At 41.0% G+C, this 22,917-nt stretch overlaps 1 protein-coding gene across 4 annotated transcripts in view; it reads right to left on the bottom strand.

Annotated features, from left to right (window-relative positions):
• The window catches only part of LOC133657061 (uncharacterized), a 67,768-nt gene that overhangs the window by 13,155 nt on the left and 31,696 nt on the right, over window positions 1–22,917 (bottom strand). Inside the window, exons 12-15 of one of the 4 annotated variants that reach the window (XM_062057959.1) lie at window positions 20,922–20,973; window positions 8,004–8,041; window positions 7,851–7,905; window positions 378–536 (exon numbers count right to left, since the gene is read on the bottom strand). In XM_062057959.1, the coding sequence (XP_061913943.1) occupies window positions 378–536; window positions 7,851–7,905; window positions 8,004–8,041; window positions 20,922–20,973 (304 nt within the window). Of the gene's footprint in view, window positions 1–4; window positions 537–7,850; window positions 7,906–8,003; window positions 8,042–20,921; window positions 20,974–22,917 lie in introns of those variants that run through there. The other 3 variants (XM_062057960.1, XR_009827219.1, XM_062057961.1) reach the window with 3 other exon arrangements.

The following is a 22,917-nucleotide window of genomic DNA, read 5'->3' as shown; positions in this document are numbered from 1 at the left end:
CCCAGGGGTCCCCAAACTATGGCAGATTTGGCCCGCCAGTGTCCAAAATCCAGCCTGCAGGTAGTCCCAAGTGAAAATAAATAAATAAATAAAAACCATTTTTTAAAATAATTTTTTTAATCCATCCCAGTGGTCCCTAGACTACGGCCTGCGGGCCAGATACGGCCCGCCAGCGTCCAAAATCCAGCCCGCGGGTAGTCCCGAGTAAAAAAATAAATACAAACAATAATAATACTTTTTTTTTTTCAATTATAATTTTTTAAATCTATCTTTTCTAGCCCAAAACACTGTTTTCTATATTTATAATGTGTAAATGTTCTATATTTCTAATATTGTGTCCAAAACTTGAGTCTTTTTGGTCAACATTTTTGAAGCACCTGAGCTGCTGCTGGCTTCCACTGCTCTCTCCTGATTGGACAGAAGAAGCCCCGCCTCGTTGCCGTTGTCCTCCTGTGGCTCATTCTGATTGGTCCATAGGAGCTGGCCTGTCATTGGCCGAAGCTGACAAGGGTTTGGCTCCACCCCCGACTGAAGGGCTGGGGAGAGAAGAGCACTCCTAGTGGACACACGTCACAACTGCAAGAGTTGTTTGCCGTCAAATTGGAGCCAAAAATAACAAATAACCCATAAACTGGGTTACACTTGTATGAAGTGGTATCAGCCAGTGCAGGACTTACAACAAGTAGGTCTGGGTTCTTGCCTTCACTTATGCAATCGCTCGGTTTGATTAGTTGAAAAAGTTGGGGATGGAAACTTGGAAATGATCCAAATCAAGTCTGGATTGAAGACTAATAGAGAGAGGACCTGGTGAAGGTCTGGGCTCTGGTTGGTGTCCTAGTTTTCCTCATGTCCACAACGGAAAAACACCAGATTCTTTAAGTCTGTCAGAGTTTCTATTCTGTGACACCTTTTCTTTTCCCCGTCTGGTTTTTGTTGTTTATGTTGTCAACTTCCATGCTGACGTGACCTGTCCAAACATCACTTTATATTGTCCAGGGTCTACCCCTGCCTTCCTTGTCCAGGGTCTACCCCTGCCTTCCTTGTCCAGGGTCTACCCTGCCTTCCTTGTCCAGGGTCTACACCACCTTCCTTGTCCAGGGTCTACCCCTGCCTTCCTTGTCCAGGGTCTACCCCTGCTTTCCTTGTCCAGGGTCTACCCCTGCCTTCCTTGTCCAGGGTCTACACCACCTTCCTTGTCCAGGGTCTACACCACCTTCCTTGTCCAGGGTCTACACCTGCCTGCACATGATTCTAGGAACTAAACTCACAGCCAACTTTGTTTTTCAGTGAAATATTTGTGTCTTTTCAAGTAATATATCATTTTGTGCAACTATTATGGTATGTTCACATGCACACACACACACACACACACACACGCACACGCACACGCACACGCACACGCACACACAAAATGCCTCCCTCTTTAGGACCAGCCTTTCTAGGCAAGGCAAGGCAACTTTATTTGTATAGCGCTTTTCATACACAAGGCAGACTCAAAGTGCTTCACAGACAACAAAGTGAAATGAAAGAAAATAAAAGCAAAATTAAAATGCAGACAATAAAAATAAAAACAGTGCAGACGTTAAAAGTTAAAAGATTAAAAGATTTAGCTGAAAGCTAAGGTGAACATAAAAGTCTTCAGTCTAGTTTTAAAAGTAGTGAGAGTTGGGGAGAGTCTGACATCTTCAGGAAGTTTATTCCAGCTATGTGTTGCATAGTGACTGAATGATGATCTCCCTTGATTTGAGTTTACTCTTGGAACCGCTAACAGATTGGTCTCAGAAGATCTTAGTGATCTAGAGGGCGTATATAGTGGGAGCATATCAGTGATATACTTGGGCCCTAGACCATGTAGTGATTTATATGTGAGCAGGAGGATTTTGAAATCTATTCTCTGATGTACAGGGAGCCAATGTAAGGATTTAAGAATTGGTGTAATGTGCTCACATTTTTTGGTGTTTGTTAGAACTCTAGCAGCAGCGTTCTGAACAAGCTGTAGCTGCCTGACAGTTTTTTTGGGAAGACCTGCAAGGAGACCATTACAATAGTCTAGCCTACTGGTAATAAAGGCATGTACAAGTTTTTCTAAGTCTTGAGCTGACATGAGCCCTCTAAGTCTTTTTACATTTTTGAGGTGATAGTAGGCCGATTTTGTTACTGATTTGATGTGACTGTCGAAATGTAAATCAGAATCTAAAATAACCCCAAGATTTCTGGCTTTATTTGAGGTTTTCAGGGACAGTGATTGAAGGTGTTGGATGACTTTAAACCTTTCTTTTTTAGCACCAAAAACAATTATCTCAGTTTTATCTTCATTTAGTTGTAGGAAATTTTGGCACATCCAGTGTTTGACTTGCTCAATGCACTGGCACAGAAGATCTATGGGGCGATAGTCATTTGGTGATAGCGCTACATAGATTTGGGTGTCATCGGCATAGCAATGATGGTCAATGTTATTATTTTGCATGATTTGTCCTAGTGGGAGCATATAGATGTTAAATAAAGTCGGCCCCAAGATTGAACCTTGGGGGACTCCACACGTTACGTTGGTTGGTTCTGATACAAAGTCACCAATGGAAACAAAATAGTTCCTATCTTGTAGATATGACTTGAACCAGCTTAAAACTGTGCCTGAGATCCCCACCCAGTTTTCCAACCTGTCCAAAAGTATTGAGTGGTCGACAGTGTCAAATGCAGCACTGAGGTCCAAAAGCATTAATACTGAAGTTTTGCCAGAGTCTGTGTTTAGACGGATGTCATTTATAACTTTAAGAAGGGCCGTCTCTGTGCTATGAAGAGGTCGAAATCCTGACTGGAAGTTGTTGTGGCAGCCAGTAGAAGCCAAGAAGTGATTTAGTTGTTGGAGGACAACTTTCTCAATTATTTTACTTATGAATGGTAGATTTGAAATTGGTCTGTAGTTGTTGATAACAGAGGCATCTAGGCTCTGCTTTTTTAGAAGAGGTTTAATGACTGCAGTTTTGAAAGCCTTCGGGAAATTGCCCGATTTAATAGAATTATTAACTATTTGCAAGATGTCTGTTGATAGGCAGTCAAAAACATTCTTAAAGAAGTTGGTAGGTAAAACATCAAGGCAGCAGGTGGATGACTTTAGAGCTTTCTAGATATATAAAGAAGTGTATTTACAACATTAATAATATATACATACTATGCACATATAAAAAAGCTTGTTGTGAAAAACGAGTTGTAATTTCACAAGAAAAAGGTCACAATTTCACAAGAAAAACGTAGAATTTTGGCAGTATTATAATAAAAGTCGTCATTTTACTCAACGCAAGTCAAAATTTTACAAGAAAACTGAACATTTGTGCAATATTATGATAAAAGTTGTAATTTTACTCAATAACAGTCGCAATTTTACAAGAAAAGCTTGAAATGTTGGCAATTTTATGAAAAGAGTCGTCATTTTACTCCACAAAAGTCACAATTTTATAAGAAAATGTTAAAATGTTGGCAATATTATAATAATCAGAATTCTACTTGGCAAATTTATGACAAAAGTCATAATTTTACTAAAAAAAATGTCAGTATTTTACAAGAACAACAAAAAATTGGCAATATTGTAATAAAAGGCAGAATTTTATATGACAAATGTCACCATTTTGCATAAAAAAATTATAATTTTACATAAAGTAATAATTTTACGAGAAAATATTGCGGTATTATAATTATTATAAGGCGCATTACAGAAACAGAAAGAATATGAGAAAATTGTTCCCAATTTTATAAGAAAAAAGTTGACACATTGTGAGAAAAAGACTTTTTAGTTCTTTTTTAAAAATCTTTTGTTTGTAATTGAGAAAATATTGCAATATTACAGAAACAGAAAGAATATGAGAAATTGTTCCCAATTTTATAAGAAAAAAATCGACACATTGTGAGAAAAACACTGCTTTTAGTTCTTTTTTATTTTATTTGGAATGTTTTGTTTGTAATGGTTTTTTAATCTTCATTATTTACTTCAAGTTATTACAGTATGTCTCTATAAACATTTATTTAATTATTTATTTTTTTATTAATTTTGGCCAAAGGGGGCGCATTTTAAATTTCTTCCACACACTTGTTATTTCATATGTTGACCAGAGGGGGAAGCACTTTTAAAACCGACAGTCAATTTGAAAAAAATCCCTCCTTTTTGGGACCACCCTCATTTTGATAGATGTCACCAGCAGGGGGTCCAAATGAGACATTCTCTATTAGATGCAATGTTATTGATTTATGTCATCACTTGTTCACACCTCCTCATATGGAAGATACTTTTCCTTCTTCATGTCTCAAGAAGGCTAGAAATACAAGAACACACACACACACACACACACACACACACACACACACACACACACACACACACACACACACACACACACACACACACACACACACACACACACACTTTGACTTAGAGTGGATCAATAGAAGAAAAGCTTTTAAGGTCCACACTTCCTGCCTGACTTGAGTAGTGCGCTCATGTTGGTGCAGTCGTTGTTTTGTGCACATCATCACTTCATCACATCATCACATCATCACTTCATCACATCATCACATCAGCACATCATCACTTCATCACATCACAATTTAAAAACATTCACACGAAAACTGCTTGCAAAATGAAGCTTGCAAGCCTGTCTTGTAGAACAAAACATACACACATGTATTCTTGCATTGTGCATACAACATAACATTCAAATTAGCATTACCATATTTTGCGGACCATAGGGCGCACCGGATTATAAGGCGCATTAAAGGAGTCATACAATGATTTTGTTCTAAATGTAAAAGACTTCCTTGTGGTCTACATAACATGAAATGTGTCCCGTGAAAAACCGTCCGACCGGAACTCTCTAATAACTAAAGTTCCTTGGGTGAATAATGTAAAGTCACTACACCGGTATGTTTTAGCGCTTTCATGGCGAGTTTACTGACAGATATAAGTAAGAACTTTACACTACTTTATATCAGAAATGGCAACAGCGGAGGATGAATGTCACATAACAAGAAGATAGAGAAAAAGAAGAAGCTTATCGACTACAAAGGCGGACGTGCGCACATTTTCGGGACTTATGCAGATCCCAAACACACATCAGCAGGTACCAGAAGGTAAGAAAAGTTGCTTTTGCATAATATTGTGAAACAAAACGCCCGATAAAGTGTCTAATAGGTGCCATTTTGCGGTCCTTATACACACACCATAGTCATATTAGTATGTTGAAGCACAGTACGTCTGACTACTGTAGCCGTAACGCGCCGACAATGCTTCATAGCTTTTTTTGTGCGCCATGTGTAATGTTCTTTATTCTCAATGGAACATTTAAAGTTTTGGTGTTGTTTACTGGTGTCATATTGCAGTCTACGTGTATCGCTTATGTGTGACTGCCATCTACTGATCACACTTATCAAATGGTAAATGGGTTATACTTGCATAGCGCTTTTCTACCTTCAAGGTACTCAAAGCGTTTTGACACCATTTCCACATTCACCCATTCACACACACATTCACACACTGATGGCGGGAGCTGCCATGCAAGACCCAAAACCACCACCCATCAGGAGCAACGGTGAAGTGTCTTGTCCAAGGTCACAACGGACGTGACGAGGTTGGTAGAAGGTGGGGATCGAACCGGGAACCCTCAGGTTGCCGGCATGGCCACTCTGCTCAAGGACACCACGGACGTGACGAGGTTGGTAGAAGGTGGGGCTCGAACCGGGAACCTTCCGGTTGCTGGCACGGCCACTCTTCTCAAGGACACAACGGACGTGACAAGGTTGGTAGAAGGTGGGGGTCGAACCGGGAACCTTCCAGTTGCTGGCACGGCCACTCTTCTCAAGGACACAACGGACGTGACAAGGTTGGTAGAAGGTGGGGGTCGAACCGGGAACCTTCCAGTTGCTGGCACGGCCACTCTTCTCAAGGACACAACGGACGTGACGAGGTTGGTAGAAGGTGGGGGTCGAACCAGGAACCCCTTAGGTTGCTGGCACGGCCACGCCGTCCCCCAACAATTCACCATGTACCAAGCTTCGACGTTGGTAAGCACAACCAAAATGGTGACAACTTTATGTTCGAAAATCCTGTCCTGGTGGTGGAACTGTAGACCAGCTCTATACCCTTGAGGAGTCTACACCTCTTTTGCGGACTTGGAAAAGGCATTGAAGAATTCAAGGAACTTTATCTGACCCTGTTCCTCGGGAAATACTTTGGTGGGTGCTCCAGGAGAATGTGATACCGGATCGCCCAATTTTTGGTGGATCGCTCCGAGTATGACCGCTGTCTTCTAGTTTGGTTTAGGTGGCCAGCGGGTAATTTGGAGGGGTTTCCAGGGAGGGTAGGACTTCTTTAGGTCCGCCCTTTGTGTGGATAAAGTTCAGATCATAACAGATGAGATGGCTCTGGCATCTGGTCAGGATGCCCCCAACACGCCTCCCTGGGGCGGTATTAAGGGCATGTCCAACCGGTAGAAGGCCACGGGGAAGACCCAGGACATGTCGGTGAGACTTAGCCCCTCAGCTGGTCTGGGAACGTCTCAGGATCTCCCGGGACGAGCTGGACAAAGTAGACCAGCTCTATACCCTTGAGGAGTTTTCCTAACTAGTCTGCACCTGTTTTGCGGACTTGGAAAAGGCATACAAGAATTCAAGGAACTTTATCCCACCCTGTTCCTCGGGAAATACTTTGGTGGGTGCTCCAGGAGAATGTGATACTGGATCGCCTGATTTTGGTGGATCGCTCCGAGTATGACCGCTGTCTTCTAGTTTGGTTTAGGTGACCAGCGGGTAATTTGGAGGTGTTTCCAGGGAGGGTAGGACTTCTTTAGGTCCGCCCTTTGTGTGGATAAAGTTCAGATCATAACAGATGAGATGGCTCTGGCGTCTGGTCAGGATGCCCCCAACACGCCTCCCTGGGCGGGGTACACCCTGGACAAGTCGCCACCTCATCGCAGGGCCAACACAGATAGACAGACAACATTCACACTCACATTCACACACTAGGGCCAATTTACCACAAATCAAAGATCCTCTATGTAAAAGAGGTACTCTTCTGTTCGTAACACTCGTCAAAGATCCTCTATATAATATATATAAAAAACTGCTGTTTTTCAAGGACCTATTTACCACAAATCAAAGATCCTCTACGTAACAGAGGTATTCCTCTGTTTTTGACACTCATCAAAAATCCTCTATATAATGTATAAAAAACAGCTGTTTTTCAGGGACCTATTTAACACAAATCAAAGATCCTTTATGTAATAGAGTTAATCTTCTGTTTGTAACACACGTCAAAGATCCTCTATATACGGTAGTTTTTTTTATTTTAAATGCTATTTTTCTGGGACCTATTTACCACAAATCAAAGATCCTCTATGTAACAGAGGTACTCTTCTGTTTTAACACTTGTCAAAGATCCTTTATATAATATAAAAAAACTGCTGTTTTTCAAGGACCTATTTACCACAAATCAAAGATCCTTTATGTAAAAGAGTTACACTTCTGTTTTTAACACACGTCAAAGATCCTCTATATAGTTGTTTTTTTTAAAGCTGTTTTTCAGGGACCTATTTAGCACAAATCAAAGATCCTCTATGTAACAGAGGTACTCTTCTGTTTTTAACACTCGTCAAAGATCCTCTATATGATGTATAAAAAACTGCTGTTTTTCAGGGACCTATTTACCACAAATCAAAGATCCTCTATGTAATAGAGTTACTCTTCTGTTTGTAACACACGTCAAAGATCCTCTATATGGTGCAAGAAAATACGCAGGTCATGACATCACCGACCCACAAAACTAGCATTTGGAAAGTCGTTCATGGTAAAAAAAACCACTCCTTTACCTTTTGTGGTGGGCGGGGCCGAGGTGCTGTGCTTCCTCTGAGCGCCATCTGAAGTCTGCCAACAGGAAACACAAATATTACGTTAACTACATACGTGTGTGTGTGTGTGTGTGTGTGTGTGTGTGTGTGTGTGTGTGTGTGTGGTGCAACAACCTGAGCACCTCCACTGGCATCGTACTGATCTCCAGCTTCTGTGGAAGACACAAGATGACAACACTGATCATTTGGTATTCTTCATTTGACTAACATTGTGTTGAAATACACAACTTATCTTAACACCGCTGGTCTACACGGAATAAAATGCTCAGATTTTTGTCCAAAGGGGAACTTCCTGAGTATGTCAAAACTGGTATTCAAGCTAAACCTAGACCTCGTAAGCCCGTAATCCCCACAATTTCAACACAAAACTATTAGGAACTTCTAGATCAAAGGGGGCTCCACAGCAACAAGGCTGTGGAGCCCCCTAATTGGATGAAACAGAAATTAAATGACAACCGTAGAAGTAAACCCTAACCTCAGGAAGCAATGCAACAAAACAAGACAGTCGTGACCGGCCATGACATCCTGACTGGTAATTGGATGAAACAGAAACTAAGTAAACCCTAACCTCAGGAAGCAGTGCAACAAAACAAGACAGTCGTGACCGGCCATGACATCCTGACTGGTAATTGGATGAAACAGAAACTAAGTAAACCCTAACCTCAGGAAGCAGTGCAACAAAACAAGACAGTCGTGACCGACCATGACATCCTGACTGGTAATTGAATGAAACAGAAACTAAATGACAACCATAGAAGTCAACCCTAACCTCAGGAAGCAGTGCAACAAAACAAGACAGTCGTGACCGACCATGACATCCTGACTGGTAATTGGATGAAACAGAAACTAAATGACAACCATAGAAGTAAACCCTAACCTCAGGAAGCAATGCAACAAAACAACACAGTCGTGACCGACCATGACATCCTGACTGGTAATTGGATGAAACAGAAACTAAGTAAACCCTAACCTCAGGAAGCAGTGCAACAAAACAAGACAGTCGTGGCCGGCCATGACATCCTGACTGGTAATTGGATGAAACAGAAATTAAATGACAACCGTAGAAGTAAACCCTAACCTCAGGAAGCAATGCAACAAAACAAGACAGTCGTGACCGACCATGACATCCTGACTGGTAGTTGGATGAAACAGAAACTAAGTAAACCCTAACCTCAGGAAGCAGTGCAACAAAACAAGACAGTCGTGACCGGCCATGACATCCTGACTGGTAGTTGGATGAAACAGAAACTAAGTAAACCCTAACCTCAGGAAGCAGTGCAACAAAACAAGACAGTCGTGACCGGCCATGACATCCTGACTGGTAGTTGGATGAAACAGAAACTAAGTAAACCCTAACCTCAGGAAGCAGTGCAACAAAACAAGACAGTCGTGACCGGCCATGACATCCTGACTGGTATTTGGATGAAACAGAAATTAAATGACAACCGTAGAAGTAAACCCTAACCTCAGGAAGCAATGCAACAAAACAAGACAGTCGTGACCGACCATGACATCCTGACTGGTAATTGGATGAAACAGAAACTAAGTAAACCCTAACCTCAGGAAGCAGTGCAACAAAACAAGACAGTCGTGACCGGCCATGACATCCTGACTGGTATTTGGATGAAACAGAAATTAAATGACAACCGTAGAAGTAAACCCTAACCTCAGGAAGCAATGCAACAAAACAAGACAGTCGTGACCGACCATGACATCCTGACTGGTAGTTGGATGAAACAGAAACTAAGTAAACCCTAACCTCAGGAAGCAGTGCAACAAAACAAGACAGTCGTGACCGGCCATGACATCCTGACTGGTAGTTGGATGAAACAGAAACTAAGTAAACCCTAACCTCAGGAAGCAATGCAACAAAACAAGACAGTCGTGACCGGCCATGACATCCTGACTGGTAATTGGATGAAACAGAAACTAAGTAAACCCTAACCTCAGGAAGCAGTGCAACAAAACAAGACAGTCGTGACCGACCATGACATCCTGACTGGTAATTGAATGAAACAGAAACTAAATGACAACCATAGAAGTCAACCCTTGATTGATTGATTGATTGAGATTTTTATTAGTAGGTTGCACAGTGAAGTACATATTCCGTACAATTGACCACTAAATGGTAACACCCGAATAAGTTTTTCAACTTGTTTAAGTCGGGGTCCACTTAAATTGATTCATGATACAGATATATACTATCATATATACTATCATCATAATACAGTCATCACACAAGATAATCACATTGAATTATTTACCCTAACCTCAGGAAGCAGTGCAACAAAACAAGACAGTCGTGACCGACCATGACATCCTGACTGGTAATTGGATGAAACAGAAACTAAATGACAACCATAGAAGTAAACCCTAACCTCAGGAAGCAATGCAACAAAACAAGACAGTCGTGACCGACCATGACATCCTGACTGGTAATTGGATGAAACAGAAACTAAGTAAACCCTAACCTCAGGAAGCAGTGCAACAAAACAAGACAGTCGTGACCGGCCATGACATCCTGACTGGTAATTGGATGAAACAGAAATTAAATGACAACCGTAGAAGTAAACCCTAACCTAATCAGGCAGCTACAGCTTGTTCAGAACGCTGCTGCTAGAGTTCTAACAAAGACCAAAAAATGTGAGCACATTACACCAATTCTTAAATCCTTACATTGGCTCCCTGTACATCAGAGAATAGATTTCAAAATCCTCCTGCTCACATATAAATCACTACATGGTCTAGGGCCCAAGTATATCACTGATATGCTCCCACTATATACGCCCTCTAGATCACTAAGATCTTCTGAGACCAATCTGTTAGCGGTTCCAAGAGTAAACTCAAATCAAGGGAGATCATCATTCAGTCACTATGCAACACATAGCTGGAATAAACTTCCTGAAGATGTCAGACTCTCCCCAACTCTGACTACTTTTAAAACTAGACTGAAGACTTTTATGTACACCTTAGCTTTCAGCTAAATCTTTTAATCTTTTAACTTTTAACGTCTGCACTGTTTTTATTTTTATTGTCTGCATTTTAATTTTGCTTTTATTTTCTTTCATTTCACTTTGTTGTCTGTGAAGCACTTTGAGTCTGCCTTGTGTATGAAAAGCGCTATACAAATAAAGTTGCCTTGCCTTGCCTTGCCTAACCTCAGGAAGCAATGCAACAAAACAAGACAGTCGTGACCGACCATGACATCCTGACTGGTAGTTGGATGAAACAGAAACTAAGTAAACCCTAACCTCAGGAAGCAGTGCAACAAAACAAGACAGTCGTGACCGGCCATGACATCCTGACTGGTAGTTGGATGAAACAGAAACTAAGTAAACCCTAACCTCAGGAAGCAGTGCAACAAAACAAGACAGTCGTGACCGGCCATGACATCCTGACTGGTAGTTGGATGAAACAGAAACTAAGTAAACCCTAACCTCAGGAAGCAATGCAACAAAACAAGACAGTCGTGACCGGCCATGACATCCTGACTGGTAATTGGATGAAACAGAAACTAAGTAAACCCTAACCTCAGGAAGCAGTGCAACAAAACAAGACAGTCGTGACCGGCCATGACATCCTGACTGGTAATTGGATGAAACAGAAACTAAGTAAACCCTAACCTCAGGAAGCAGTGCAACAAAACAAGACAGTCGTGACCGACCATGACATCCTGACTGGTAATTGAATGAAACAGAAACTAAATGACAACCATAGAAGTCAACCCTAACCTCAGGAAGCAGTGCAACAAAACAAGACAGTCGTGACCGACCATGACATCCTGACTGGTAATTGGATGAAACAGAAACTAAATGACAACCATAGAAGTAAACCCTAACCTCAGGAAGCAATGCAACAAAACAAGACAGTCGTGACCGACCATGACATCCTGACTGGTAATTGGATGAAACAGAAACTAAGTAAACCCTAACCTCAGGAAGCAGTGCAACAAAACAAGACAGTCGTGACCGGCCATGACATCCTGACTGGTAATTGGATGAAACAGAAATTAAATGACAACCGTAGAAGTAAACCCTAACCTAATCAGGCAGCTACAGCTTGTTCAGAACGCTGCTGCTAGAGTTCTAACAAAGACCAAAAAATGTGAGCACATTACACCAATTCTTAAATCCTTACATTGGCTCCCTGTACATCAGAGAATAGATTTCAAAATCCTCCTGCTCACATATAAATCACTACATGGTCTAGGGCCCAAGTATATCACTGATATGCTCCCACTATATACGCCCTCTAGATCACTAAGATCTTCTGAGACCAATCTGTTAGCGGTTCCAAGAGTAAACTCAAATCAAGGGAGATCATCATTCAGTCACTATGCAACACATAGCTGGAATAAACTTCCTGAAGATGTCAGACTCTCCCCAACTCTGACTACTTTTAAAACTAGACTGAAGACTTTTATGTACACCTTAGCTTTCAGCTAAATCTTTTAATCTTTTAACTTTTAACGTCTGCACTGTTTTTATTTTTATTGTCTGCATTTTAATTTTGCTTTTATTTTCTTTCATTTCACTTTGTTGTCTGTGAAGCACTTTGAGTCTGCCTTGTGTATGAAAAGCGCTATACAAATAAAGTTGCCTTGCCTTGCCTTGCCTAACCTCAGGAAGCAATGCAACAAAACAAGACAGTCGTGACCGACCATGACATCCTGACTGGTAGTTGGATGAAACAGAAACTAAGTAAACCCTAACCTCAGGAAGCAGTGCAACAAAACAAGACAGTCGTGACCGGCCATGACATCCTGACTGGTAGTTGGATGAAACAGAAACTAAGTAAACCCTAACCTCAGGAAGCAGTGCAACAAAACAAGACAGTCGTGACCGGCCATGACATCCTGACTGGTAGTTGGATGAAACAGAAACTAAGTAAACCCTAACCTCAGGAAGCAATGCAACAAAACAAGACAGTCGTGACCGGCCATGACATCCTGACTGGTAATTGGATGAAACAGAAACTAAGTAAACCCTAACCTCAGGAAGCAGTGCAACAAAACAAGACAGTCGTGACCGGCCATGACATCCTGACTGGTAATTGGATGAAACAGAAACTAAGTAAACCCTAACCTCAGGAAGCAGTGCAACAAAACAAGACAGTCGTGACCGGCCATGACATCCTGACTGGTAATTGGATGAAACAGAAACTAAGTAAACCCTAACCTCAGGAAGCAGTGCAACAAAACAAGACAGTCGTGACCGGCCATGACATCCTGACTGGTAATTGGATGAAACAGAAACTAAGTAAACCCTAACCTCAGGAAGCAGTGCAACAAAACAAGACAGTCGTGACCGGCCATGACATCCTGACTGGTAGTTGGATGAAACAGAAACTAAATGGATGGTTGGTCCCTACAAGTGTGTGTTCCAGGCAGAGGACCAAAAAGGAATGGACAATGAAGGTGAAGGCAAAGAGTGAGGAGTGTCCTGACCAGATATCTAGATCCCTAGATTGATTGATGGCATTGTGTGTGTGTGGACAGGGATGAGGTTAGCTGGGATATATCCTGTATAACATTAGCCGGAAGCAACCTCAGTCAAAGACCGGGTACAGGTCAGATAAACTAACCTCGGGAACAACCTGGCAACCTCCCGGTGGAATCGCCGCAGAGTCGCTCAGCAGTTAGGCTTAGAAAACGACCATTTGGCAAGAGAACTTTCGAAAGTCCTGGTCATCTGTGATTCTACTTACCGGAAAACTTTGTCCATTTGTCGAAGGAGCGACAACGAGAATGCGGGCTCCCGTGGATGTGATAAAAAGAAAGGTAGCGTGTGCTTTGTGTTACCTGGCCGACGAGGGAAGACTACGGAAAACAGCGAATGCATTCGGACTGGCAAAGCAGACTATCAGTTACCCAATGGCAAACATGAAACGTTGACCTGGCTCGCCTCAACGGAGCTGCAAAGTCTAAAGACACACGACAGAAGAAGAAGTTACTGCCCGCCATGTATGTCACGGACTCAACGTCTAGGTCCAGAGTATATAAAGTCACCAAAAAGGAATGGACAACGAAGGTTGAAGGCAAAGAGTGAGGAGTGTCCTGACCAGATATCTAGATCCCTAGATTGATTGATGTAAACCATGGCATTGTGTGTGTGTGTGTGGACAGGGATAAGGTTAGCTGGGATACATCCTGTATAACCTTGACTGAGGAGCCTCAGTCAAGGAACGGGTACAGGTCAGATAAACTAACCTCGGGAACAACCTGGCAACCTCCCGGTGGAATCGCCGCAGAGTCGCTCAGCAGTTAGGCTTAGAAAACTAGAAAATTACCATTTGGAATCCAATTTTTTTGTAGTGGTTATCCATCCATCCATCCATCCATCGTCTTCCGCTTATCCGAGGTCGGGTCGTGGGGGAATCAGCCTAAGCAGCGAAGCCCAGACTTCCCTCTCCCCAGCCACTTCGTCCAGCTCTTCCCGGGGGATCCAGAGGCGTTCCCAGGCCAGCCGGGAGACATAGTCTACCCAACGTGTCCTGGGTCTTCCCCGTTGCTTCCTACCTGTCGGACGTGCCCTAAACACCTCCCTAGGGAGACGTTCGGGTGGCATCCTGACCAGATGCCCGAACCACCTCATCTGGCTCCTCTCCATGTGGAGGAGCAGCGGCTTTACTTTGAGCTCCCCCCGGATGACAGAGCTTCTCACCCTATCTCTAAGGGAGAGCCCCGCCACCCGGCGGAGGGAACTCATTTGGGCCGCCTGTACCCGTGATCTTGTCCTTTCGGTCATAACCCAAAGCTCATGATTATAGGTGAGGATGGGAACGTAGATCGACGGGTAAATTGAGAGCTTTGCCTTCCGGCTCAGCTCCTTCTTCACCACAACGGATCGATACAGCGTCCGCATTACTGAAGACGCCGCACCGATCCGCCTGTCGATCTCACCATCCACTCTTCCCTCACTCGTGAACAAGACTCCGAGGTACTTGAACTCCTCCACTTGGGGCAGGGTCTCCTCCCCAACCCGGAGATGGCACTCCACCCTTTTCCGGGCGAGAAGCATGGACTCGGACTTGGAGGTGCTGATTCTCATCCCAATTCTTTTGTAGTGGTTATCATTCCAAAAATAATGCAATGTCTGATGGGAAAACAATTTGACCCGCATGCAGACATGACGACCTCCACAGTTTCCAAAAAAACAATTTGAAATGTGGACTCGTCAGACCACGGAACACTTTTCCACTTTGCGTCAGTCCATTTCAGATGAGCTCGGGCCCGGCGAAGCCGGCGGCGTTTCCGGGTGTTGTTGATAAATGGCTTTGGCTTTTGCGTAGGAGAGTTTTAACTTGCACTTACAGATGTAGCGACCAACTGTAGTTACTGACAGTGGGTTTCTGAAGTGTTCCTGAGCCCATGTGGTGATATCCTTTAGACACTGATGTCGCTTTTTGATGCAGTACCGCCTGAGGGATTCAATGTTGGTTTTCGGCCTTTCTCCAGATTCTCTGAACCCTTTGATGATATCACGGAGCGTAGATGGTGAAATCCCTAAATTCCTTGCAATAGCTGGTTGAGAAATGTTGTTCTTCAACAATTTGCTCAGGCATTTGTTGACAAAGTGGTGACCCTCGCCCCGTCCTTGTTTGTGAACGACTGAGCATTTCATGGAAGCTGCTTTTATACCCAATCATGGCACCCACCTGTTCCCAATTAGCCTGTTCACCTGTGGCAGGGGTCGGCAACCTAAAATGTTGAAAGAGCCATATGGGTGAGGGCGGACCTACGTCACTTCCGCCTACCAATCCCCTAGCAACCGGGAATTCGTTGAAAACAAAGCAGCTCACAGCGAACACAGCATTGACAGAAAAAGCATTTAACGAGCGTTGTGGCTTGGAAGTCGGCGTTAAATCCTTCATTTGCGCATTTTTACTTATTCGCATATCGTGTGAAAAAACGAAAATGTATTATTTGCGTCAGACTCGTCTCAGTGAACTTTAAAGCTTCTCAGGCTTAGCTTAGCTTGCTAGTTAGCTTAGCCTGCGCGCTACTAAGAAAGAGACGCGGAAGTTATCAACAACAAGATCAAGTGTTAGTGTATAAAATATTGAGAGATTTGAGGGCTACATGTATTGAATGGCAACATGAAAATTATAGGGTTTATTGGTTTTTAAAAACCCAACTGTTAAGTGCAAATTTAAACGAAACCGGTTTTCGAAAATAGCTAGCTAGGCTATAGACTATATAGTATATTACTTACTTAACTTAATCCTCTTCTTCCCGGATTTGAAATAAGGCTTCGACGACTCGACGCCATTCATCTCGCTGCTGTGCTAGTCTCTGTGCCTCGCCCCATGTAAGCTTCATCTCTTTCAGCTCCCCTTCAACTGTTCTTCGCCAGGTGTTCTTTGGCCGCCCTGGCTTACGTTTTCCCGGTGGTGTCCATCTTAACGCTGCCTTTGGTATCCTCTCGTTGTCCGGTTTTCGAAAATAGCTAGCTAGGCTATAGACTATATAGTATATACCGCATGTTATTTTTGTACAACAACTTCAGCTGTCGAACGTTATAAGGTACAAATTCACCAAGTACAACATTAGCACGGACGTATAGCCAAGTTGTGGTTAAGAAGGTGGATTTTTGTTCCTTATATTTACCAGAAACGAAGTGATCCGAACACACGACCCGGGACTTTGGGGGACTCCAGTGAGAACCGTCCTCGTTTTCCCGGTGTAAAGCTGCGAGCCATTTGTCTCGTCTCTGTGGGCTTTTATCACGCTTTGGCAGAACAAAATACAACCTTTGTTTTCCCTGTTTCCAGTTGTGGTTAGCACAACCAAAAACAACACAGTTTTTCGGCATTTTGGAGGCAGAATGACGGGTTTAACCAGCGTAGGTCGACAGGTTAAAGAGTAATGGCAACGGTTTGTTTTCAACGCCAGTCTGGTTGCTTTGGCTCGAAGAACCCGTATGTAGCTCAGTTGCCCGGATGTCGGCCCCCACTCATAGGACCAAAAATACAAAAACAAATCTGTCTGGAGCCACAACAAATTAGAAGCCATATTACATACAGATAGTGTGTCATGAGATATAAATTGAATGAAGAGGACTTAAAGGAAACTAAATGAGCTCAAATATAGCTACAAATGAGGCATAATGATGCAATATGTACATATAGCTAGCCTAAATAGCATGTTAGTATCGATTAGCTCGCAGTCATGCAGTGACCAAATATGTTTGATTAGCACTCCACACAAGTCAATAACATCAACAAAACTCACCTTTGTGTATTCACGCACAACGTTAAAAGTGTGGTGGACAAAATGAGACAGAAAAAGAAGTGGCATAAAACACGTCCTAGGAAGTCGGAGAAAGTTATACATCAAAACAAACTAAAGGTGAGTTCAAGGACCGCCAAAATGAGTAGGACAAAACGGCGCTCGCCAAATACTCGAATCAGTGAAGCATGTTTAATACAAACAGTGTGCTTTATAACAATTAGGGAGGTTTGTGTCATGTTTGTCCTCCTACAGAAACCATACTAAAACAAAAACTTTTTTTTTCTCCCCTCATCTTTTTCCATTTTTCATACATTTTTGAAAAAGCTTCAGAGAGCCACTAGGGCGGCGCTAAAGAGCCGCATGCGGCTCCAGAGCCGCGGGTTGCCGACCCCTGACCTGTGGGATGTTCCAAATAAGTGTTTGATGAGCATTCCTCAACTTTATCAGTATTTATTGCCACCTTTCCCAACTTCTTTGTCACGTGTTGCTGCCATCAAATTCTAAAGTTAATGATTATTTGCACAAATAAAAAAAGTTTATGAGTTTGAACATGAAATATGTTGTCTTTGTAGCATATTCAACTGAATATGGCTTGAAAAGGATTTGCAAATCATTGTATTCCGTTTATATTTACATCTAACACCATTTCCCAACTCATACGGAAACGGGGTTTGCATATCGAGATACTGCCACGGATTTGTGATCCCATTGATTTGTTTTAATGACGACCATGGAACATTTTTTATTTCCATGAATTGTAAATACAAAGGAAGGAGGGGATGTTTTCAGCATTCTGGAAAACATATGGCTTAGTCCGTGTAGGGAGTGGTGTTGTAAATAGAACACTTGATGGAAGCCCCTAAGAAGCCGACTGAGCTGAGTTGACTAAATGGAACATTTCCATTAGTCCCACACACACACACACACACACACACACACACACACACACACACACACACACACACACACACACACACACACACACACACACACACACACACACACACACACACACACACACACACACACACACACACACACACTTAAACATGGACGTAGACAGGGAGGCAAGTCTACATGCAGTTCATTTACTGCGTTGGCAACATGGCCTTAGTGGGAACAAAACACCTTTAGAATGTGAGCAGGACCTGAGAGGACCTGAGAGGACCTGAGAGGACCTGAGAGGACCTGAGAGGACCTGAGAGGTGTGGAAGAAGTGCAGGGTGAGGATTGGGAGGCTTGTCAAACCATAATGGAACTTTTATTAGATTAGAGTTATGTCAGTGTGAGGACCCAACTGATGGATGCTGATCCCATGTGTGTGTGTGTGTGTGTGTGTGTGTGTGTGTGTGTGTGTGTGTGTGTGTGTGTGTGTGTGTGTGTGTGTGTGTGTGTGTGTGTGTGTGTGTGTGTGTGTGTGTGTGTGTGTTCTTGTATTTCTAGCCTTCTTGAGACATGACGAAGGAAAAGTATCTTCCATACGAGGAGGTGTGAACAAGTGATGATATAAATCATGGTCCCAATAACATTGCATCTAATAGATAATGTCTCATTTGCACCCCCTGCTGGTGACATCTATCAAAATGAGGGTGGTCCCAAAAAGGAGGGATTTTTTTCAAATTGACTGTCGGTTTTAAAAGTGCTCCCCCCCCTCTGGTCAACATATGAAATAACAAGTGTGTGTAAGAAATTGGCCAAAATTAATAAAAAAAATTAAATAGAGACATTTATTTATTATTATACTGTAGTAACTTGAAGTAAATAATGAAGATTAAAAACCAATTACAAACAAAAAATTCCCCAAAAAATAAATGAACTAAAAGCAGTCTTTTTCTCTCATTGTGTCAACTTTGGGAACAATTTCTCATTCTTTCTGTTTCTGTAATATTGCAATATTGTCTCGTAAAATTACTTTTTTATGTAAAATTATAACTTTTTTTTTATGTCAAATTATTACTTTTTTTTTTTCATGTAAAATGATTACTTTTTAATGCAAAATGGTCATATAAGATTCTGACTGTTATCACAATATTGCCAATTTTTTTTTGTTGTTCTTGTAAAATAGTGAACTTTTTTGAGTAAAATTATGACTTTTGTCATCATTTTGCCAAGTAAAATTCAGATTGTTATTATAACATTGCCAACATTTGAAAATGTTCTTATAAAATTCTGACTTTTGTGGAGTAAAATGACGACTCTTTTCATAAAATTGCCAACATTTCAAACTTTTCTCGTAAAATTGCCGACTGTTATTGAGTAAAATTCCAACTTTTATCATAATATTGCACAAATGTTCAGTTTTAATTCTTAAATTTTGACTCGCGTTGAGTAAAATGACGACTTTTATTATAATACTGCCAAAATTCTAAGTTTTTCTTGTGAAATTGTGACCTTTTTCTTGTGAAATTACAACTCGTTTTTCACAACAAGCTTTTTTATATTTGCATAGTATGTATATATTATTAATGTTGTAAATACACTTCTTTATATATCTAGAAAGGCTGGTCCTAAAGAGGGAGGCATTTTTCTCAGGTCTCAAGCAGGCAACAAATACAACAATGTGTGTGTGTGTGTGTGTTCTTGTATTTCTAGCCTTCTTGAGACATGAAGAAGGAAAAGTATCTTCCATATGAGGAGGTGTGAACAAGTGATGACATAAATCAATAACATTGCATCTAATAGACAATGTCTCATTTGCACCCCCTGGTGGTGACATCTATCAAAATGAGGGTGGTCCCAAAAAGGAGGGTTTTTTTTTAATTGACTGTGTGTCGCTTTTAAAAGTGCTCCCCCTCTGGCCAACATGTGAAATAACAAGTGTGTGTAAAAAGTAAAATGTGCCCCCTTTGGCAAAAATTAATTTAAAAATAAATAAATAAATATGTATATAGAGACATACTGTAATAACTTGAAGTAAATAATGAAGATTAAAAAACCATTAAAAACAAAACATTCCAAATAAAATAAAAATGAACTAAAAGCCGTGTTTTTCTCACAATGTGTCGACTTTTTTCTTATAAAATTGGGAACAATTTCTCATATTATTTCTGTTTCTGTAATATTGCAACATTTTCTCGTAAAATTATGACTTTTTTATGTAAAATTATTACTTTTAAATGCGAAAATACATTAGTCATATAAAATTCTGACTCACAATATTGCCAATTTTTTTTGGTGTTCTTGTAAAATAGTGAACTTTTTTGAGTAAAATTATGACTTTTATAATATTGCCAACGTTTTAACATTTTCTTGTAAATTTGTGACTTTTGTGGAGTAAAATGACGACTCTTTTCATAAAATTGCCAACATTTCAAGCTTTTCTTGTAAAATTGCGACTGTTATTGAGTAAAATTCCAACTTTTATTATAATATTGCACAAATGATCCGTTTTTCTTGTAAAATTTTGACTTGCGTCAAGTAAAATGACGACTTTTATTATAATACTGCCAAAATTCTATGGGCTTTTTTGGTGAAATTGTGAATTTTTCACAACAAGCTTTTTTATATGTGCATAGTATGTATATATTATTAATGTTGTAAATACACTTCTTTATATATCTAGAAAGGCTGGTCCTAAAGAGGGAGGCATTTTTTTGGAGGTCACAAGAAGGCAACAAATACAAGAGTGTGCGTGCGTGTGTGTGTGTGTGTGTGTGTGTGTGTGTGTGTGTGTGTGTGTGTGTGTGTGTGTGTGTGTGTGTGTGTGTGTGTGTGTGTGTGTGTGTGTGTGTGTGTGTGTGTGTGTGTGTGTGTGTGTGTGTGTGTGTGTGTGTGTGTGTGTGTGTGTGTGTCACCCCTACCAGGTTGTCTGTAGATTTGCAGGGTGGCAGGAGTCGGTCTTCTCCGACGGATCTATTGAACAGTGTACACATGAAGCGTTTTTTTTAAAAACTACCGTATTTTTGGGACCATAGGGCGCACCGGATTATAAGGTGCACTGGATTATAAGGCGCATTAAAGGAGTCATATTATGATTTGTTTCTAAATGTAAAAGACTTCCTTGTGGTCTACATAACATGGAATGTGTCCCAGTGAAAAAAACGTCCGACCGGAACTCTCTAATAACTAAAGTTCCTTGGGTGAATAATGTAAAGTCACTATACCGGTATGTTTTAGTGCTTTCATGGCGAGTTTACTGACAGATATAAGTAAGAACTTTACACTACTTTATATTACAAATGGCAACAGCGGAGGATGAATGTCACATAACAAGAAGATAGAGAAAAAGTAGAAGCTTATCGACTACGGTGTCTGCACGGACTACAAAGGCGGACAAGTACAAATTTTCAGGACTTATACAGATCCCAAATACAGATCAGCAGGTACCAGAAGGTAAGAAAAGTTGCTTTTGCATAATATGGCGAAACAAAACGCCCAATAAAATGTCTAATAGCTTATACACACACCATAGTCATACTCGTATGTTGAAGCACAGTACGTCTGACTACTGTAGCCGTAACGCGCCGACAATGCTTCATAGTTTTTTGTGTGCCGTGTGTAATGTCCTATATTCTCAATGGAACATTTAAAGTTTTGGTGTTGTTTACTGTCGTCATATTACATGTATCTATTATGTATGACTGCCATCTACTGATCACACTTATCAAATGGTAAATGGGTTATACTTGGACAGCACTTTTCTACTTTCAAGGTACTCAAAACAGCAGATAATATGTCTTACCTTATACACACAGCATAATAATACTCCTATATTGAAGCACAGTACAATCCATCAAGCGGTGTGGCTTCATAGCTTACCAAAGTCCTACTAAAAACATTTTGACAGATTTTTGAGCGCCGTGTGTAATGTTCTATATTTTCAAAACGAACATTTAAAGTTTTTGGCGCTGTTTACCGCCATCATAGTGCAGTCTACACGTATCTCTTATGTGTGACTGCCATCTACTGGTCACACTTATCATTACACCACGTGCCAAATAAAATAGCTCCGAGGTCGGTAAGCACAACCAGAATCACGCCGTGCATTAGGGTTATAAGGCGCGCTGTCGATTTTTGAGAAAATGAGAAGATTTTAGGTGCGCCTTATAGTCGGGAAAAATAGGGTAAGTGTCTTTCAGAGCTGAAAGAACATTTGCAATACTTCAGACACACATCAGTTACAGCATCATTGGGAATGAACAACAACAAACATCATCATCGTGACCACGTCTTGTTTGAACGTCCCACGGTGATGTCATCCACGTGACAAATAGCGCACACTTATTCTACCATATTTGTATTGTTTACATATTATATACACAGTACATGATATTATATTACATGTTTATACAATATATAACAATTACCATGTACAATATAGACTTAGACAAACTTTAATGATCCACAAGGGAAATTGTTCCACAGTAGCTCAGTTGCAAAGGATGGAAAGTGTAAGGATGGAAAGGATAATGCAGGTATAAAGTAGACTAAAAATGTACCGTAGAAGCAATATAAAATATAATATATATGTATTATTTACATATTATATATACAGTACATGATATATACTAATATATTATATTTTTATATAATGTATAGAACAGTGGTCCCCAACCACCGGGCCGCGGACCGATTGGTACCGGGCCGCACAAGAAATTTAAAAAAATAAAAAAAATAAATAAAAAAATTGTTTTTTAAATGAAATCAACATAAAAAAACACAATATATACATTATATATCAATATAGATCAATACAGTCTGCAGGGATATAGTCCGTAAGCACACATGATTGTATTTATTTATGTAAAAAAAAATTTTAAAAAAATGTTTTTTTTATTTTTTTTTAATACCCCCCCC

Source organism: Entelurus aequoreus, linkage group LG09 (assembly GCF_033978785.1).
Source record: "Entelurus aequoreus isolate RoL-2023_Sb linkage group LG09, RoL_Eaeq_v1.1, whole genome shotgun sequence".
Classification (NCBI taxonomy): domain Eukaryota; kingdom Metazoa; phylum Chordata; class Actinopteri; order Syngnathiformes; family Syngnathidae; genus Entelurus; species Entelurus aequoreus.
The sequence above is the reverse complement of the archived record's forward strand: the minus strand, read 5'-3'. Positions and strand labels throughout refer to the sequence as shown.